We start from the raw sequence: 22,108 nt of genomic DNA on the forward strand, positions 1-22,108 counted from the left end.
AGAAACAAGCAAACAATGTCCAGGCCTGGCTGTCTAGAAGAAACCAACAACCACAGTGGCGCCTCCGTCCCTCCTCAAACTTTCTCCCTCCTGAAAAGTCGGCATGCCTGGATTTGGTAACGATGTCGATCCAGCAACAGCAGGGAATCAAGTGCCCAGAACCACATGAAACAACGCTAATTTAGAGCTAGCCTGCTTGTCAATAATTAACAGAGGGCACTTAGCCTCTCCGGTAACACAGGGGAAATTTCTCTTTCTCTCACTGCCCAAGTGGAGCGATTTCACCTTTAGATGCAGGCACGGCTGCATTTTACACCAATTTAATTTGTTAACATCTGTTATAAGTGAATTAACGTGTCATCATAACAGGTCATAAGGGCCATCTACTCCTGAGGAAGCAAGATAAATATTTTCGTCCATCTCAGTGACGTGTTAATCTGTAATTAATTGTGGCGGCAGGTAGTAACCGCAAGGTTGCTAGATCGAATCACCAAGCTGACAAGGTACAAATCTGTCGTTCCGCCCCTGAATGCAGTTCACCCACTGTTCCTAGGCCATCATTGTAGATAAGAATATGTTCTTATCTGTCTTGCCTAGTTAAATAAAATGTTCATTTTAAAAAACACTTCAATTTCAAGACAGCTTTACTGTAACTGTGATGCCACTGAACAGCAACACAGTAGCTGAGGCATTGTCAGGCAAAGAAGGATTGTAATATCATGGTCTAAAAACAGTATGACTGAACTGGCTCTCCACCGGGCCTGTCTATTTATAAGTCATCAGGCATTTTGTGATGAGCGTCGGCCAGCCCTGTTTAAAACAGATAAGAGGGGTGATAGGTGATTTATGTGGGAAGCTAGCCATCCCTCAGGCAAAAATTGTGCTTCAATAGCCTACAGTTTCCAAAAGAGAAAAATAATGAAGGACGGAGGTGGCTGAAGAACAGTTTTTAGAACAAAAACAAGGTTGTCATTCTAAAAACCACAAACTCCTTGAGGCATGTTGTTTTCATAAGTGAAGTGGAGCAGAGCAGCTCCCCCCTGTAAACACACGGGTCAAAATGGTGGCCTCTGACTGCAGTCCCAAAGTCCATGACTGAAGTTCAGACAGACACACAGTTAAATGGGCAGGGTTCATGTCATGACCCCAAACTACAGGGGCAGAGAAGGACAGACACAGCACACTACAAACTGCAGCCAAGAAAAGGTGTTGGTCTAGGCTAAACAACCAAGAGTTAAGCCTCTAAGGTCCAAAGGTACATCATTACTGGTGCTAATTTCCAAGTGGGCCTTTGTGTTGACATGAGATCACATGTAGGCTATGCAGCTTTCTACATATTATTTTATCAATGGGAAAATGCTTTCACTTATATTCATAACAAAATGCAGTGTAGCTTAGATAAGAAATTGACAAAAATAAAATTGGAGATAACTCTTACTTGTTTACAAAACCCAAATATTTACAGTTGTCAACTAATCTAATTTGGGTATGTAATATGTCAATAGAAAACCAACGACAGCCCACATGCTTCTTGCATAATGTAAGGCAGTGGTTCCCAACCAGGGTTACTAGGACCCCTGGGGGTACTTGGCATATCCACAGGGTGTAGTTAAGAATATTAATGAGCCCGTAGGCTTACTGGTAAAATGCACATGAGGGGGTACTTCCGGGGTACTCCGGGCAGAGCAAAATTCAGTTGGCGGTACAGTAAACGAAAAAAGGTTGGGAACCACTGACGTAAGGCGTCGGCACATGAGTTTCCCATGTAAGCCCGAGAGAAGGAGAAAGGTTGGATGAGAGGGTGAAAGGGGAAGAATGAAAGAGGGAAGGAGAGGGGGAATAATGAGGGAGGAGAGGAAGCAAAGCGGCTAAGAGTCATGCTGGGAAGCTCAGGAATCTGAGGAAATTATGCAACATGTGCCCAGCCAGGACTGAAGGGAAGGGACAAGTTCTACAAAACAAAGAGGCTAGGATTTCTTGTACAATCTCACTGCAGGGCGACAAACAAACACCATGTAGGGAGCAGAGTCATCGATCAATTTGTTCAGACTAAAATTCACCTTTAATGTTATCAAGGCTCTACAATGCCAAGTGGATCTGTACTTCAGTGGCAAACTGCATAGTGATCTATCCACATCGTCAATGCTTTGAACTAGCGACGGGCCGCAGAAACTTAAGACAATCGTGAGTGTTACCCTAATGGCCATGTAAACTGTGACCATTCTGAAAATGTCAGCGTGTAAGGCAACAAGGAAAGGCTACATAATTGCATGACTTGTAGCTACGATCACAACTAGGCCTACACCATTTTGGAAATAACAGCCTACAGTTTAGTCTAATACTGAGTAGCATCCCATTGCTGGGTCTGGTGGAGAGCAGCAGCACCAAGCACCTGTTTGAGGCCAGTTTTGTTCCTCTTGATGGCTAAGATGAGGTTTGGGCTGTGAAGAGCTGATCCTAGGCCAGCGAGTCAAGGAAGTATCCAGGCCGGATCCATTGTGGCGATGATGAGTTCAAGTGAACCATGAAGAGGATTGGGGGCGGGGATGGAGATACATTTCATTTACTGGGCCTCAGTTCAGTCACTACCTATCACACCCGCTTAGACACACTTCTTCTCCATGAGTGAACATCACCCTGGGAAAGACTGCTAAAATCAGGACAACGAGAGAGAGAGAGAGAGATCCAGGCTAGGCCTACTCCTTCATGAAATAGCAGTGAAGAGGACGGAAAGACAAAGACAGACAAGGGTACCGGATGGGGATTGAGCACAATGCCGGCTTGTTATGAATACTAGGCCTATGGCTCAAACTTCCTAGGATGTCTAGATCTGGATGTTTCAGATGGTGAAAATGGAAATAATGAACGTGTCGAGGGAGTAAAACAGCAGTATACAACATCACTCATTCTTCTGCAGAACCCTTCAACAGCATGACTGATTAATTTAACAATAAATGGGTTATCATCATGATTAAAGCCATTTAACATTGGCCTGAGTTTTATCTACCATTTAGGGCTGGGCGGTATACCGTATTTGACTATATACTGGTATTGATGCACGGACTGGTTTGAGATTTTACTTTATATATAACTGCATTTCAAAATTTGGTTTGTTAAATGTGATATGAAACTCTGGTGTATTCAATGTCAGTTTTTATAGTTTACTCTATTTGCTACTTAAGTCATCTCCTCCTTTCCTGCATGCCACTAACCCCACCAAGCCCTGCCCCGTCACTCAATGAGAGAGCAGTTGCTCGACCACAGAGTCACGGGCACGTTCTTGTCGTTCACTTTGCATGGTCAGATGGATGCAGCAATGTTGGTGACTTGCTGCTTTCTACAAGCGTTCTATACACAAACTAATAGTGTATCTTACCATCTTCTCTGTAAACTATCTGCTAGTTTGTCTTTTCTTAGCAAGGTGTTGCTGAAATCATTTGTGTTAGCCGCTAATGCTAATCACTAGTTAGTTGGCTAGCTAGCTTGCTAAAGGAACCAAGGGTCAGATCAAACACCGCTAACTAATACTGCCTGGTACCAGTGCTAGTGTCGGCCTAGATAAGCATGTTTGTGCAATGCTATCTTATCATTAATATGTTGGCTAGCTAGCTACATGAAGAAAGAAAACATGTAATGTAACATCTAATCAGGTTCACCTGAAAACACTGACAAACACTTTGGTTCCTGTCAATAATTCCTCCCTGGTTTATTAATTCATTGTCATGTCAAACAATAATGTATTCAAGGTGCTGACCACTCTACTCCAACTATAGAATTAGAATAATCATTATATTTCCATGATTTCCATGATTCCAACAGTTCACCAATTAACTGGGCCTTACATTTCATGCTGTGTGGCAGTGTGGAAATGATACTAAAACTGCAGGAAACACAGAAATTGATGAAAATGCTGACAACGTTTTTAGCTTCGTGTTGGATTGAACAGTATAAAAATGGAGAAAGACCCATTGAAATCACTTAGAATGTATGTGCTGCCACCCTAGAGTCATGAACTATTCAAAGCATATTTAGAACTTATATTATTAAAAAAGCGTCAAATACCATCATAAATGTCAACAATATTGTGATATGATCTTTTGTCCTTATCCCCCAGCCCTACTACCATTTAGTCATTTTTACAGTCGGCAGAGTAACTGACATGACCGATAGTATTGTATTGATAGAAATATAGGAATGCACTCACTGATCAAGATAAGTCATATCGCTACCCTAGATGGCAGAACTTTATCTTGAATCATGTGATATCCCTGGCACCCTCCCTCTCCGGCCACTGGACCTTTGAAACTTAAATAAACTGATAACTTCTTGTCGACCATGGCTGTAAACTCAGGAACCCCATGATGTAACGGGGAGAGACGTCGCCTGCGACCTGATTAAGTTTATTTTCACTTGCCCATTTGGACGTTTGCATTCGGCGTGAATGTTACCCAAGAATGAACTCACCGAACGAATTCCTGTTTAGACGTGAAATCAAATTGCACAAATTAGGGTATTTCTAGTCATGTTCACCTATCTAGGAACGAACGTAAAACAAATTGAGTGTTGAATTAGTGACATGGTAAATGTCATCCACTTGACACTCATTGGACATGACTGCCTGAGTAGGTTTGTTTTGGTGTTATAGTACTATGATGTTATCCATACAATTTCAATTCAATTGAACATGCATGTCAACCTTGCTGATTTTTTGCAATACCTGAAACCTCCCCACCCGACCCTCCTACGTTAAATAAACCTAGTCTGCAAGTGCTTGGGGTGCCTACAGGGAATGTTCAATAAAGAGAAACTGCAGAATCTTTAAAAGAATAAACCCACAGGCATACAAATACTTGACTGGGAGTCCTACATGATTTGTTCTGTATGCAAAACAGAAACAAAACTGAAAAACAAATTGTCCATTCAGAATTAATACACCTCTACCCCCATAGCAGATGTAAGGAATATCACTATAAGTCACATACAACAACATAGGCTAATACTGAGATGTTGTCACTAAATAAACACTGCCCACTACTAAAACGGCTTACCTTTAAGGAGTGCCAGGTCTGGTTGACGACTAAGACGCACAGACACGCCTAAGGGAACTTTCTCCACCAGCTCAAAATTAAGTAACTCACGTGGAACCATTATCAAATGTATAAGAAAGAAAAAAGGGATGACGCCAACTAGTGGGCTTTTTAGTCCTGAAGACATCAGTGACAACAACAAAAAATGACCTGGGTGTTGAACTACCTTTGGTCCCCACCTTGTATTCTGATGTGTCAAAACATTTGTGTAAGATGATTCAATTCTTCATTTTTACAAGGGGGTCTGACAAATGTATATAGGGCCTAGGTATTGCCTGGGGATGAAATCGATATGAAATGTATAATGGTGTGATCACATGGGCCCAATGGTCACCATGGAAGGCAGACAAGCAAGACCGAATGAAACAATCCAATAGGATTCACTATCAATATAGCGATACTACGAGACCAGATATTTCATGGCAAAAAAGATTAGACTAAACTCTATGGCCCTATAAAAGCCTACTTTGTCAAATTGTGGGTGCTATAGCTTGCACATTTTTTGGGGGGGACTCTAGGTAACAACATAATGCTGTTTGTTTCTAACATTACAAGTGGTTTCATCAATAAGTAAAATTTGTGACTACCCTACAATCCAACAGTAAAGGCGCAAAGTCTGGTGAGTGCAACAACCCTCTATTAGGGCCGGGACAACAGAAAGGTACTCCGTGACAGTGTCCCTCTGCCAGTCAGTGTAGATCGCCAGTCTACACTGTGTGGCATCCCCAGCAAGGCTAAGGACACCATATAAACAAGGCCTAAAAATATATGAAAGGGTCACATCAGCAAATATTGCTTAGAAAATTGAGTGAGAAATTACCATGTCTCCAAGGGTCCTTGGGCTCCACTGCTCCAGAGACAATATCCTCATCTGAAGGAAAAGTCACCCTCTTGCCATTTTTGTGTTTATCATCCCCCTCATCCAGGGCTGGAGAGAGGGCCTCTCCTGTGGCAATGACAGGTGGCGAGTCCTCCTGTTCTGAGGGTTTATCAGGTTCCTTGTCCGTGACAACATCTGGGGTAGATGAATCTGGATTGGTACCGCTTGAGAATGTCTCCTCTGCTAGGGATGGTCCCTGGTCCGTAGGTTCTGACTCCAACATGCCACTTTCATCCAGGCTCAAATCCACACTAATGTCCATATCCCCACCATCATCCCCTTCCTCAATAGCAAACATGAGGGCAGATGGTGTTGTATCCTTGATACTCTCCTCTTGGTCGTCATTAGAAATGGCAAAGTCAGAACTGACAATTGCAGGGGTATTTGGGACGCTGTTGTTCTTATTCCCGTTCACTTCGTCGATTTCTAGTGTCTCTTTTGACCGGTGGTTGTCCTCCCCCCGCGGGTTGTCAGTGAGCCTGGCTAGAGAGGACGTGTCGGCGACCTCGGTGCCAATGCCTTGTTTGCACAAGTTTCCATCCATCAGTTCCGAAATCCGGGGTATGATCTCTTCCGAGTTATTGGTAGTATTGTCATCGACATTACTCTTCATTTTGACATTGCACAAATCTAGAGCTTGCTCCTCGATATTCATATTTTCATTTCCAGGAAGGTAGTGTTGGCAATTGATCTAGCAATTTGACGGGATTCGAGAACTCTGCACTTGACACAAGGTTGATTTCAGTCTAGCCTTTGAATGCTGGTCTTCGTTCCTAAAATAGCTAACAATTTGTAAAATAAGTACTTTCATCGAGAATGTTTACAACTTTGTTTTGACAACAACGACAATATAAAGTGCATTCTGAGTGTTAAAAGTAATTGGTTGACAAAACAGCTATTTGTGCTCACATGCACAACTATTTCAATATATAATTTCTTGACTGGTTTGATACGTGATGCGTTCCTGCAATTCAGAATATTTATAGCCTGAAATTGTAATTCAGAAAACCTTTGATAAATCGACCATATCCCATGTCCAGCAACTGTAAATAGTTGTCAAATTATCAAGACCTAAACGCAACACACCGTGTGTCAAACGACTGTGACAAACAAATCCTAACCGAGAAATAACGTATTCTCCTGCGACAGTAGCTAGTCTCAAATCTAGTTTATACTTCTTTAGCTAGCTAATTTAATGCTTGGTAACCGCGATAGATAAGTGCATAGATAGCCGTTTTTAGTTCAAGTATTCTGTATTTTGTTCGTCAGCGCGCTCTAAAAGTGGATGTGGAAGCTAGCTAACGTTCTAACTATATATTGAGTGACCAGCTAACGTTACCTGGCTAACTAGCTAAAACTGTACAATTCGCTCACGTTAGCAAAATACTATGCATTGTGCATTAAGCAAACTAGCTACCTAGCTAAAGTAGTTACCCAACAATGACATCTAGAACAATTTAGTTTTATGCACCTTTCGGTAGACCCAAATGCTTTGTTTTCGAGTTTATCATTCTATTAAAACAAACATTAAAAATGATTTCCTAATGTCGCTCACGGTCTCACCGGAGCACCTCGCATCGCAATCCCCGAATAGGCAAGGAAAAAACAAGCGTCATAGTCCGGAGCATGTTTTAGTTCGTGCCCAAAATGATTTAACTGTAGAGCAATACTCTCCTTTTCGATTGTTACTGTAAAACAAATACGTGCCGTTTATTGACGTTCCCCCGACAAGTGCTTGAATGCAAATATGCTGTTTTATCTCCTCGTCCGTGTGCTAGCTAGCATTAGCTTACTCAAGTCCAACAACTGTTTGTTGTCTCTACGTCATCGCAAATCCGTGGGCATGGGGAGGTTCACTAGTTACCACAGCCACAAAGTCGATATTGGTCTTAATTTAATATGGTTATGTATAAAGCATGCCAATCAGACTTGAAGAGAAATTGTAGAAATGGGCGTGGTTTATTGCTTTGTGGCAACTAGTGACGCCCAGGGGCATGTTCAGTGGACGCAACGTAGCAGAACGCTGCCAATAGAAATGCAATACGCTGCCAACATCGAACGGTCGTAGGTATGCTAATATGTTTGACGTAGAACACTTCTAATTCATGTCATCTATTTCTATTTGCAGCGTTTTAAAATGTTGCTGAGAATGATTACGATGCTACGTGATCATTTGGTGTAAGCGCTTTCGCCTAAAACATACAGTCAGTTGAAACAAAGATAATTATTGTCGCAATAGGTGTTACAAATATGTGCTATCTCTGACAAGAAAGTGTTGATGCACATTCACAAATTCTCGCCCCTTGGCCCTTGTAGTCAAATTTATCAAATTGTAACATGTGGACAAAACTGGGTTTCCACTAGATAACACAGCCACAACGTCAAAATGGTCTATATCGTAGAAAAGAATAGAGCAATTGTAGAAATAGGCAGGGCTTATGACTTTGTGGCAATAGTGACCACCACACAACTGTACACAATGATGACGACAATACTGTAATTATGATAACTAAACTTTGAAAATATCCTAATTTTTGCATCATGTACCACCAAGGGTGACAACACAGTGATACTTGAACTGATTTGATTTGAGAAACAATTTTGTTTACAGTTCCATCGCCTACGAATCCCAATTCATCTCATTGCATACAGACTCAGATGGCAGTGTTGGTGAACTCTGAATAGACATACCAGTGATTGAATCAATAGAACACTGGGATGGGCAGAACAATGGGTCAATTGTTGATCTCCCCCCAAGGAAAGACAGTCCATAGATATCCTATTAAATTACTAGTCTAATTCCTAATTCTCTGGGACAATAATTCACTGATTAGATTGTTGGGTCACACTTACAGTGTGCTTATGACAGTATTATGTGAACAGAATGAAATGACAGACTTGGAAAAAAAATACAACTAATGCCAAATCACCTTCCAGGTGTTCTTTGTGTGATCAGTTCTTTATGCACATAATCAGAATACTGAATCAAACATTATTTTTCATGTATGTAGTGTTTACTAAAAATATACACTGAGTATACAAAATATTAAGGACACCTGCAAGGGAAGGGGAGGAGATGGGTTAAAGAAGGATTTTAAGCCTTGAGACAATTGAGACATGGATTGTGTATGTGTACCATTCAGTCTGTGAATGGGCATGACAAAACATGTAAGTGCCTTTGAAGGGGGTATGGTAGTAGGTGCCAGGCACATTGGTTTGTGTCAAGAACTGCAACACTCCTGGGTTTTTCACGCTCAACAGTTTCCCCTGTGTATCAAGAATGGAGAAACAACGATTCAGCCGCGAAGTGGTAGGCCACACAAGCTCACAGAACAGAACAGCAGAGTGCTGAAGCAGGTAGCACGTAAAAATCAGCTGTCAGTTGCAACACTCACTACCACGTTCCAAACTGCCTCTGGAAGCAACGTCAGCACAATACCTGTTTGTTAGGAGCTTCATGAAATGGGTTTCCATGGCTGAGCAGCAGCACATAAGCCTAAGATCAACATGCACAATGCCAAGCGTCGGCTGGAGTGGTGTAAAGCTCGCCGCCATCTGTCAGTCTGACGGACGAGTCTTGGTTTGGCGGATGCTAAGAGAACGCTACCTGCCCCCAATGCATAGTGCCAACTGTAAAGTGTGGTGGAAGAGGAATAATGGACTGGGCTGTTTTTCATGGTTCGGGCTAGGCCCCTTAATACCCGTGAAGGGAAATCTTAATGCTACATCGTACAATTACATTCTAGACGATTCTGTGTCTCCAACGTTGTGGCAACAGTTTGGGGAAGGCCCTTTCCTGTTTCAGCATGACAATGCCACCGTGCACAAAGCGAGGTCCATGCAGAAGTGTTTTGTCAGGATCGGTGTGGAAGAACTTGACTGGCATGCACAGAGCCCTGGCCTCAACCCCATCAAACACCTTTGGGATTAATTTGAATGCCGACTGCGAGCCAGGCCTAATTGCCGAACAGTGCCCAACCTCACTAATTCTCTTGTGGCTGAATGGAAGCAAGTTCCTGAAGCAATGTTCCAACATCTAGTTGAAGGCCTTCACAGAAGAGTGGAGGCTGTTATTACAGTGAAGGGGGTACAAACCCCATAATGATGCCCATGATTTTGTAATGAGATGTTCGACGAGCAGATGTCCACATACTTTTGGTCACAAGGTGTCACAATGCTTATGTTTCTAGCTCCAACAGTGCAGTAATAGCTCCAACAGTGCAGTAATACATAATAATACAAAACAATACACACAAATCCCAAAAGCAAAAATTAAGAAATATCAGAACGAGCAATGTCAGAGTCCGGGAATATAAATATACACCGAAAAAAAATATAAACACAACTTGTAAAGTGTTGATCCCATATTTCATGAGCTGAAATAAAATATCACGGAAATGTTTAATATGCACAAAAAGCTTATTTCTCTCAAATTCTGTGCACAAATTTGATCGCTGTTAGTGAGCATTTCTCATTTGATAAAATAATCCATCCACCTGACAGGTGTGGCATATCAAGAAGTTGATTAAACAGCACGATCATTACACAGGTGCACCTTGTGCTGGGGACAATAAAAGGCCACTCTAAAATGTCAGTTTTGTCACACACCATAATGCCACAGATGTCTCAAGTTTTGAGGGAATGTGCAATTAGCATGCTGACTGCAGGAATGTCCACCAGAGCTGTTGCCAGAGAATGTTAATTTCTCTACCATAAGCCGCCTAGATTATCGTTTTAGAGAATTTGCCAGTACTTCTAACCGGCCTCACAACCGCAGACAACGTGTGGGCAAGCGGTTTGCTAATGTCAGCGTTGTGAACTGAGTGCCCCATGGTGGCGGTGGGGTTATGGTATGGGCAGGCATAAGCTACGGACAATGAACACAATTGCATTTTATTGATGGCAATTTGAATGCACAGAGATATCGTGATGAGATCCTGAGGCCCATTTCTGTGCCATTCATCCAATGCCATCAGCTCATGTTTCAACATGATAATGCACAGCCCCATATCGCAAGGATCTGTACACAATTCCTGGAAGCTGAAAATGTCCCAGTTCTTCCATGGGCTACATACTCACCAGACAGGTCACCTATTGTGCATGTTTGGGATGTTCTGGATCGATGTGTATGACAGCGTGTTTCAGTTTCCACCAATATCCAGCAACTTCGCACAGCCATTGAAAAGGAGTGGGACAACATTCCACAGGCCACAATCAACAGCCTGATCAACTCTTTGCGAAGGAAATGTGTCGCACTGCATGAGGCAAATGGTGGTCACATCAGAAACGGATTGATTTTCTGATCCACACCCCTACTTAAAAAAAAATTCTACGATCAACATTATATCTGTATTCCCAGTCGTGAAATCCATAGATTAGGGCCTAATTAATTTATTTCAATTGATTGACTTCATTATATCAGCTGTAACTCAGTAACTTTGAAATTGTTGCATGTTGCATTTATATATTTTTGCAGTATATACTGTATTGTCTTCAGAAAGATTTCTTACCCCTTAACTTACTTCACATTTTGTTGTGTTACAGCCTGACTTTCTTACCCATCTACAAACAATACCCCATAATGACTAAGTGAAAACATGTTTGTAGAAATTGTTGGACATTTATTGGAAATGAAATACAGAAATATCTCATTTACCTAAGTTTTCACATCCCTTTGCTATGACACTCCAAACAGAGCTCAGGTGCATCCAATTTATTTTAATCATCCTAAGATGTCGCTTCAACTTGACTGGACTCCACCTGTGGCCAATTCAATTGTTTGTTTATGATTTAGGAAAAAACACACCTGTCTATATAAGGTCCCACAGTTGACAGTGCATGTTAGAGCAGACTGTATGTCGAGACAAGGAACTGTCTGTAGAGACAATGAACTGTCTGTAGAGACAATGAACTGTCTGTAGAGACAAGGAACTGTCTTTAGAGCGCCGAGATAAAATTGTGATGAGCCATATATCTGGGGAAGGTTATAAAACAATTTATAGAGTGTTGAACGTTTCCAAGAGAACAATGGTCTCCATTGCTGGGAAATGGACAAAATATGGAACTACCCAGACTCTGCCTAGAGCTGGCCATCTGACCAAAAGGAACAACCGGGCAAGAAGGGCCTTGGTCAGGGAGGTGACCAACAACCCAATGACCACTCTGACAGAAATACAGAGTTCCTTGTCAGTATGGTGTGGAAGAACCGGGAAATAAAACAAATATTCGAAACTCATTGCACACAGAACACCCAACTGGTGATGGTGATATAACTGAGTAGAACAATCATTCTACACCAGACTGACAACATTACCTACATACATTGGAGAACAGTCTTTACAGCACTTCACCAATCTGGGCTTTATGGGAGAGTGGCCAGACGGAAGCCACTCCTGAGAAAAAGGCACATGATGGCACGCCTGGAGTTTGTAAAAAGGCACTTGAAAGACTCTGAGGGCATAAGGCAAAAGAGTCTGTGTTATGATGAGAGAACCATTTAAGTCTTTGGACTGAATGCAAAGCCCTATGTCAGGAGAAAACCAGGCACAGACTATCACCGTCTAATACCATCCCCACCGGGAACCATGATGGTGGCAGCATCATGGCCAACCGGGATACTTTTCAGCAGCAGGGACTGGGAGACTGGTAAAGATTGAGGGAACAATGATTGGAGACAAATACGGGCAAATACTTGAGAATCTGCTTCAGAGTGAAAACTACCTTAGACTGGGGCAAATATTTACTTTTCAACAGGACAATGACCCCGAGCATACAGCCAAAGCAATGCTGGAATGGCTTCAGAACAAAAATGTGAAAGCCATTGAGGGGCCCAGCGAAAGCACAGCCTTGAATCCCATTGAGAAAATCTGCAAGGAAGAATGGGGGAATATCCTCAAATCCAGATGCGCAAAACTGATACAGACATACCCAAGACGACCCAAAGGTGCTTCTACAAAGTATTGACTCATGGGTGTGAATATATCTAAATGGGATTTCATTTTCAATAAATTTGCAAACATTTCTTAAAACATGTTTCACTTTGTTGTTATGGGGTATTGTGTCTAGATGGGTAAGAAAAAAATACAAATGAATACATTTTGAATTCAGGCTGTAATACAACAAAATGTGGAATAAGTCGAGGGGTAAGAATACTCATAAGACAATGTATATGATGCTGTGTATGGACAGTAGTTATATAGGATGCAGGAAATACAGTACCTCAAAAGTTTAGACACCTTCTCATTCAAGGGTTTTTCTTTATTTTTATTATTTTCTACATTGTAGAAGAATAGTGAAGACGTCAACTATGAAATAACACATATGGAATCATGTAGTAACCAAAAAAAGTGTTAAACAAATCCAAATATATTTGAGATTCTTCAAAGTAGGCTCACTTTGCCATGATGACAGCTTTGCACACTCTTGGCGTTCTCTCAACCAGCTTTACCTGGAATGCTTTTCCAACCGTCTTGAAGGAGTTCCCACATATGCTGAGCACTTGTTGCCTGCTTTTCCTTGACTCTGCGGTCCAACTCATCACAAACCATCTCAATTGGGTTGAGGTTGGGTGATTGTGGAGGCCAGGTCATCTGATGTAGCACTTCATCACTCTCCTTGGTCAAAGAGCCCTTACACAGCCTGGAGGTGTGTTTTGGGTCATTGTCTTGTTGAAAAACAAATGATAGTCCCACTAAGCGCAAACCAGATGGGGTGGCATATCGCTGCAGAATGCAATGATAGCCATGCTGGTTAAGTGTGCCTTGAATTTGAAATAAATCACTGACAGTGTCACCAGCAAAGCACCCCTACACCATCACACCTCTTCCATGCTTCACGGTGGGAACCACACATGCGGAGATCATCCGTTCACCCAAGGCGCAGCGTGCGTAGAGTTCCACATATTTTAATAAACTGAAACTCACGAAACAAAACAATAAAGAACAAACGAAACGTGAAGCTATACAAAATAGTGCTGACAGGCAACTACACATAGTCAAGATCCCACACCAGAAAGTTGGAAAAAAGTGCTACCTAAATATGATCCCCAATCAGAGACAACGATAAACAGCTGTCTCTGATTGGGAACCATATCAGGCCAACATAGACATACAAAACCCCCTAGACCTACAAAAACCCTAGACATACAAAAAACCCTCGACATACAAAAAACTAGAGTACCCACCCTAGTCACACCCTGACCTAACCAAAATATATAGAAAACAGAGTTATCTAAGGTCAGGGCGTGACAAAAACCCTCACGAGGTTGAATGTCTCTCACCGGAGAAAGCATCTGAGTGAGTGAAACAGTGCCCCTCTGTATGTTTAGGCCGTATGACTATGACATTTTTGCCGCCTGTAGCATTTAATGCAAGATAAGCCAGCATATGATCTCCCTTGATATAAAAATAGTATAAAATAATGGCCAATTGGCATTGAACTAAACTGAGTGAGCTCAACTGAGTGAGCCCCTGGCCTGAGAGGATGGAAGTTCAATACGTAGAAGACTAATGATAACTAGTTAACATTGTCCATGAAAGGAAGATAGGCTAGCGTAACCTAGGACATCAAAACATAAAAGCGTGTACTATATGAGAGTCATAGAACGTTTCGTGAAAGAGGATATCTTTCTCGTATCTCTACAAGTAGGGTGCGTCAACATGTTGTTTCTACATGCATGAACGCACGCACACACACACACACAAAATCATAACCATATACAGCCGTATCATATTTTGCTTACGTTGATTGGACTAAATAGATTTTGGCATCTTTTACTTGTCACTGTATTAGACTAAGCATATGTGATTTGATGACGTTGAAATGGTGCTGGAATAGTGGAGGCAACTCCTGTTTTCTTTGTGACTTGCGGTAATTCTCCGTTGTTGTAAATCAATAGTTGTTTAGTGGTCCGAAAATGTCAGAAACATGAACTTCCTTGACCATGCTGTAGGTCATGTAACTGTCTGTTACATGCAATATGCTTTGTGGACTTGACAGATGACAGAGGTTGCTCTCAGGTTTTGTGATGAAACAAAAGTGTGTTTGAATTGATTCTACCACTGTCTACTTATTGTCTCCGCCTTAGGTCTATTTAGCGTGGTGTCAAGGTACAGTATGTGAACTAGCAGGTTATAGAGCAAACTCAATTATCAAAACACATAGGTTGTAATATGGCTTTTTTTTCTCCAGTGATTTTACCGACGCGCCACTGCTACGGGTCAGGTCTCGGGTATTCGGGCAAAGGTGGACCCGTGAAGACCTCTTAGCCCACTGGGCACAATTTGTTTGAATCAATGTTGTTTTAATGTAATTTGTCAATGTATTGTGAATGTGGAGTCTACGTGGAAAATATGTTGGATTTCAAACATCAAATCAAATCAAATTGGATTTGTCACACATGGTTAGCAGATGTTAATGCGAGTGTAGCAAAATGCTTGTGCTTCTAGTTCCGACAATTTAGTAATAACCAACGAGTAATTTAACCTAGCAATTCCACAACTACTACCTTATACACACAAGTGTAAAGGGATAAAGAATATGTACATAGCAGTACAAACATGGTAACCATAGACAAACCTTGCATAAATATGTTGAATTTGTACCTTTTTAAACAAATAATGTAACTTTAAACCTTAAAATGAGTAACACATCCATGCCACATTTTGAGGTTACTGTAACTAAAAAATATTTTCTTATGTAATCATAGAAAGCGTGCAAGTTCAAGATAGCATGGCATATGCATAGGTCGTTGCAGGTTTTTGGAGATCTTGACAATTGCTGTAATAATCTACCCAACATCTCGAAAGGCATTGATCACTTGCACCATGTCCTTTTAATGTAATATGTTTTATCTGCAATCCAGGTCATTTGGTTCTGCTAGCTGAAGCACAGTGATAACACACTCATCTGTTGTATAAATAAAGAAAATATCTGACATTTGTATTCCCATTTGAACGTTGTTGTGCTTTTAAATGGTTGAAAGCATAGTGATAACACATTGGAAATTGAACTAACTTGTAGCTGTTTTTTTGAGTGGGGTGAATATAGGTATAAATGTTATTGATCAACGTCTCAACCAAATAGTACCCAGTTATCCACATTGAAATGACGTGGTGTGCCCAGTGGGAGGTGTAGGGTCCTTCATAAAGCAGAACAACTACATTATGACACCTTTCTGTTTTCTCAATGACATTCATTGAAAACAATACATAATTTGTTCCACCTGAGTGAGTCTGACCCACAACCGCACTATGATGACACACCAAATGCATTTGATGGATCCTTTTTGCCGTCTTCTAATGCCTCTTAAGAGAAAAGTAACAGTAACAGAAAGTAATCAGATTATGTTACTGAGTTTGGGTAATCCTAAAGTGACTTTATTGATTACAATTTTGGACAGGTAAGTAGTAACTAATGGATTACATTTGTAGTAGAAAGTAGCTTACCCAACCCTGATTGACAGGTGTGCATATTCTTCATCTTAAGATATTGACGCAGTATCAAGGTACACAAACAAGTGTATGTGAAACATTTCCTGCATTTTGTGAGAACTTTTCTCATTAATCCTGAAATACAATACATTATACCAGTTAGCGGGATTTCGACCAACCTGACAGCAGAATGATTGTCTGATAACCAATCATAACACTAGAGGGCAGTAAGTCCCAGGGTGGTTTTATTTAAAGAAAAGAAAGAAACATTTATTGATGGTGAAAGTGGATTTATGTAGCCTAATTCAATACGTTCGGAAACTATAAACACATACTCCACTCATGGCTTTATTTACCCTCCTCATGTCCTGTGTAATCACAAATCACATACCGCTTTCTTTGTTTGATTAAAACCAGTTCAATGTAATTCAAAATGTAATCTATGTGATCCCCAGAAGTAATTATTTATCATGAGGGCCATAAACAATAAACACTAATGCTGAATACTCATAAAGGTTCAAATCTCATCTTTCTGGTAAAAAATGTCTGTAAATGGCTGAGGTGTACTCACTTTGGAGGACATAAGCACAAGTAAACAGTACAAATATGATACAAATATGAAATTGTATACTTCCTATTCAACATAACTTTTTGAATAATGTTTGAAATGACTTGTATGCTTTATAAATATAGTATGATCAAATTAGAAAACGACTAACTATAAGATTTCACCTTTCTTATAATTGTAAAATACATACAGTGTTTGTATGTTTAGTGTTAGAGAAAATGTGCATATTTTGTTAAGGTCTCTCTTGATCAAAGCGTCTGCCCCCATCGCTGTGAACATCTAAAAGAGCTCTAGCTTGGCTTCCTGAACTCGCTAGGAACTCGCCTTTCATCTCACATTAGTCCATCTATGATAAACATAAAGTGTTTTTTGTTTCAAATCAATGAATTATTTTTGATTAATGGCTGTAAATCGATCTCTGACTGTGCCACAGTGATGAAACCATTCTCATCTCCTGTGCGACGATGTAAGGGTTGCAGGCATGTGCTTTGTTAGTGCCTTTGAGGTAGGCTCAGCCAGGAGTTGATGGATAGTCGGAAGAGTGAACTAAACGGTAGGAGGAACGTCCCAGCTTCAAGTGGTTTCAGATTGCACATCTTATGTCACACAGGCTCAAAAAATATATACTACTGTGTCCGTGGGAACCAGGGCTATCGCTCAATGCGAGCCATTTCGATCGATTTATAAGTGAAAAACAGGGGACTACATACATGAGTTATTAATAATGGAATGCATTTTCCCAAGCGCCCCCCTTGACATATTGATTAACATCATCTGGACCATTACCATTGTGAAGCGCTAAACACAACATAAGCAACTGTAATGGAGAGGTGCAGAGAAATATTGCCCGTATGTCTGTTACTACGCAGGATATAGAGTATTGAACATAACATCCCCCTGTCTTTGTGATGGATCTATGCCTCATTATGAAGGAATAGGTCTATTTACATGAATGAGTCTAACACAGAGTTCCAGAGCGATGTTAATATCATCATGGCCTCCCCACATGGTCAGGCTGGTGTATTACCCTACAGTTCCCTGGGTTTGTCTCCCGATACATCAACACCATCTGACATGTCGTGCGTGACCCCCTGCAAAAGAATGAGGACTGAAAACAGTTACCAGGCCGCTCTAATGTGTCTGGGATTCCAGATTAATGCAACCGCAGGGACAGAGCAGGACGGGAAACGGAGACCTCCCACGGGTGGACAAAAGTAAATATTTTAACATCAAATTGGAAGCACTCTATTTCCTCAGCAATCATTAATGGCTTGCTTTGTCACTGCCAATCTCCTGGTTGCCCAGTTTGAGGAAAACCAACTGTGTCCGCTGTGCGTTTCCCTTTCCCTAAATACTAAAAGCGAAAAGGTGGAGGAGAGAGAGAGGGGTAAAAGTTCAGATTCACTTTAAACATGGCATTGGGCCAACGGCTGCACCACGGGAAGACAAATTAAGCTGGGACCTTCCCAGAGGTTGTCCTTGGACAGATTTGATCTGATTCTAAAGTGGGAGATAGGGGAGGACTCACTAGCTGTTATAGACAGGCTGCTAGCTACAGATCCGCCTGGTCTTCCTGTGTGTGTAGAGTGAAGCCAGCCATCACACTGTGCGGAGATCCCAACACAATTTATTTTCATTCTGCCGAAAATGGATCAACGTATGTGACCGTCTAGGTTTTCATCATGTGGGATGTCATCGTTGGGACCAGCTATTTGTTTTGTCTGTATCTTGTGAGAGTCGTGCTCAGGACAAGGGCGGAAGGCTCTCTGTATTTATTAGTGACAGGAGCTGGCCTATTTATTAGTGACACTAGCTGGTCACAGTGGCCTGTGTGATGATGAGTGAGGTAGAGATGATGGAAGAGAGACTAAGAGAAAAGCAGTGAAAGTGTCGGAACTCACATTTGGAAAGTTCAGAAGGTCAGGGGTAACACGATTACTCATGCAAACCATATTGGAGTAGTCATGAGTTTTCCTCCAAGCAGGCCAAATCAGTACTCTCTGGATGACTCAGCCATGACTGAGTTGGTCATGGCAGAAATCAAACCCTCTCCAACACCTAATACTCCTGCTGCCACCCTATTCCACCCTACTCCTTCACCCTATAAGATTATTGGTTTATTCGGATCCCCGTTAGCTTTTGCCAAAGGAGCAGCCATTCTTCCGGATAGCACACAAAAACACAAAACAAGACGAGTCACAAACCACTGATTTACTGATAGACAAGAACAGTCTCACAACTTTAAAATACAATGATATACAAACAATACAGATAATGAATAATGTGCCGTGTAGATTGTGTGTTAGAGTGTGATAGTGCGTCTCTGTGTGTGTCATTTCAGTCCCTATTGTGCCATGAGATGTTGTTTTATCCATTTAGATCATTTTGCTGTTTGCTTGAGTAATTGGAGATGGAAAGGAGTTCCATGCGATCAGGGCGATGTATAATACTGTGTTGCCATGAATTCATTTTGGACTTGGGGACTGTGAAGAGACCCCTGGTGGCATGTCTTGTGGGGTATGTATGGGTGTCTGAGCTGAATGTTATTTGATCATGCAGACAATCTGGAATTTATCACAATAATATGTACCATAAAAACTAGAAGAGAAGCAGTTGATCTCTCGTCAACCCTCAACCAGGAAAGACAGGCATGAATGTTGTTGATTTTAGTTCTGCAGTCCAGGGCAAGGCGTGCTGCTCTGTTTTGAGCCAGCTGCAGATTTGCTAAGTCTTTCTTTGCTGTACTTGACCATATTACCGGACAGTAATTAAGATGGGACAAGACCAGAGCCTGAACAACTAGTACAGTTAATTTTTGTGTAAAAAACAACAACATGACCATCCATTGTTATACCTAGGAGTTTACCTAGGAGTTTGGCTAGCAGTTTACCTAGGAGTTTACTTAGGAGTTTAGCTTCCTCAACTTGCTCAATGGTCACACCCTTCATGTACAACTCCAGTTGCGGTCTTACAGATTGTTTTAAACAAAATACAATGGTTTGTTTTAGATGTATGCAAGACCAGTTTATTATTATTATTCACCCTTTCTGATACTGACTAACTCTTTATTTACAATTTCAGTCAACTAACTGGATTTGGGGGATGACATGAAGACTGTGGAAACTTCCGCATATATAGTCATTCTAGTTTTGCGTAAGAGCAGTTGTAAGTCATTTGGAGAAATAGAGAAGAGTAACGGCCCAAGGCAACTGCCCCGAGGGACACAGCACTGTACATACACTATATATACAAAAGTATGTGGACTCCCCTTCAAATTAGTGGGTTTGGCTATTTCAAGTCAGTCTGTCAAATTTCTGCCCTTCTAGGGCTACCCCGGTCAACTGTAAGTTCTGTTATTGTGAAGAAGAAATGTCTAGAAGCAACAACGGCTCAGCCGCAAAGTGGTAGACCACACAAGCTCACAGATTGGGACCGCCAAGTGCTGAAGCTTGTAGCGCTTTAAAATTGCAACACTCACTATCGAGTTCTAAACTACCTCTGGAAGCAACGTCAGAACAAGAATTGTTCATCGGGAGCTTCATGAAATGGGTTTCCATGGCCGAGCAGCCGCATGCACACAAGCCTAAGATCACCATGACCAATGCCAAGTGTCTGCTGGAGTGGTGTAAAGCTCGTTGCCATTGGACCCTGGAGCAGTGGAAACGAATTATTTGGAGTGATTAATCAAGCTTCACCATCTGGCCGTCCAACGGACAAATCTTGGTTTGGCGGATGCCAGGAGAACGCTACCTGCCCCAATGCATAGTGCCAACAATAAAGTTTAGTGGAGGAGGAATAATGGACTGGGGCTGGTTTTCATGGTTCGGCTCGGCCCCTTAGTTCCAGTGAAGGGAAATCTTAACTCAATGACATTCTAGATAATTCTGTGCTCCCTGTCACGCCCTGACCATAGAGAGCCCTTGGTTCTCTGTGGTGTAGTAGGTCAGGGCATGACTAGGGGGTGTTCTAGTTCAATATTTCTATGTTGGTGTTTTGTATGGTTCCCAATTAGAGGCAGCTGGTAATTGGTGCCTCTAATTGGGGATCATATTTAGGTAGCCATTTTTCCCACCTGTGATTGTGGGATATTGTTTGTGTGAGTGTTTTTGTGCACCATGTCGTTCATGTTTCACGGTTCGTTGTTTGTTTCTTGTTTTGTTGAAGTTTCACATTTAATAAAGATGTGGAACTATATGCACACTGAGCCTTGGTCCGTCTCTCATAACGATCGTGACACTTCCAACTTTGTGGCAACAGTTTGGGGAAGGCCCTTTCCTGTTTCAGCATGACAATGCCCCCGTGCACAAAGCGAGGTCCATACAGAAATGGTTTGTTGAGATCAGTCTGTACAGAGCCCTGACCTAAACCCCATTGAACACATTTGGGATGAATTGGAACGCTGACTGCGAGCCAGGCCTAATCGCACAACATCTGTACCCGACCTCAGTTTTGCTCTTGTGGCTGAATGGAAGCAAGTTCCTGCGGCAATGTTCCAACATCTAGTGGAAAGCCTTCACAGAAGAGTGGAGGCTGTTATAACAGCCAAGGAGGGACCAACTTTATATTAATGCCCATGATTTTGGAATGAGATGTTCGACGAGCAGGTGTCTACATACTGTAGTGTATCCTATGCTAGAGAAGCTTCCATTGACGAACACTCTGGGTTCTATTGGATAAATAACCTCTCCTACCATATGGTGAGATAAAATCTCAATCAAATTACATTTTATTGGTCGCGTACACATATTTTGTAGATGTAATTGCAGGTGCAGCGATATGCTTATGTTTCTAGCTCCAACAGTGCAGTAATATATAACAATACAAAACAGTACACACAAATCCCCAAAATAAAAATAAAAATAAAATAAGAAATATCAGAACAAGCATTCCCTGATACACACAGGAAACGGTTGAGCATGAAAAACCCAGCAGCGTTGCAGTTCTTGACACAAACTGGTGCACCCGGCATCTACTACTATATCCCGTTCAAAGGCACTTAAATATTTTGTCTTAACCATTCACCTTCTGAATGGCACACATCCCTTTCATCTACACTGATTGAAGTGGATTGTACAAGTGACATCAATAAGGGATCATAGTTTTCACCTAGGTCAGTCTATGTTATGGAAAGAGCAGGTGTTGC

At 41.5% G+C, this 22,108-nt stretch overlaps 1 protein-coding gene across 1 annotated transcript in view; it reads right to left on the reverse strand.

Moving 5' to 3' along the window:
* The window catches only part of LOC115141458 (protein phosphatase 1 regulatory subunit 37-like), a 61,866-nt gene extending 54,023 nt beyond the window's left edge, over positions 1–7,843 (reverse strand). Inside the window, 1 exon segment of the mRNA XM_065000195.1 lies at positions 5,908–7,843. Within this exon segment, the coding sequence (XP_064856267.1) occupies positions 5,908–6,622 (715 nt within the window). The 5' untranslated portion in view covers positions 6,623–7,843.
* Positions 7,844–22,108: the final 14,265 nt, after the last annotated feature.

This window comes from Oncorhynchus nerka, linkage group LG14 (genome assembly GCF_034236695.1).
Source record: "Oncorhynchus nerka isolate Pitt River linkage group LG14, Oner_Uvic_2.0, whole genome shotgun sequence".
NCBI lineage: Eukaryota > Metazoa > Chordata > Actinopteri > Salmoniformes > Salmonidae > Oncorhynchus > Oncorhynchus nerka.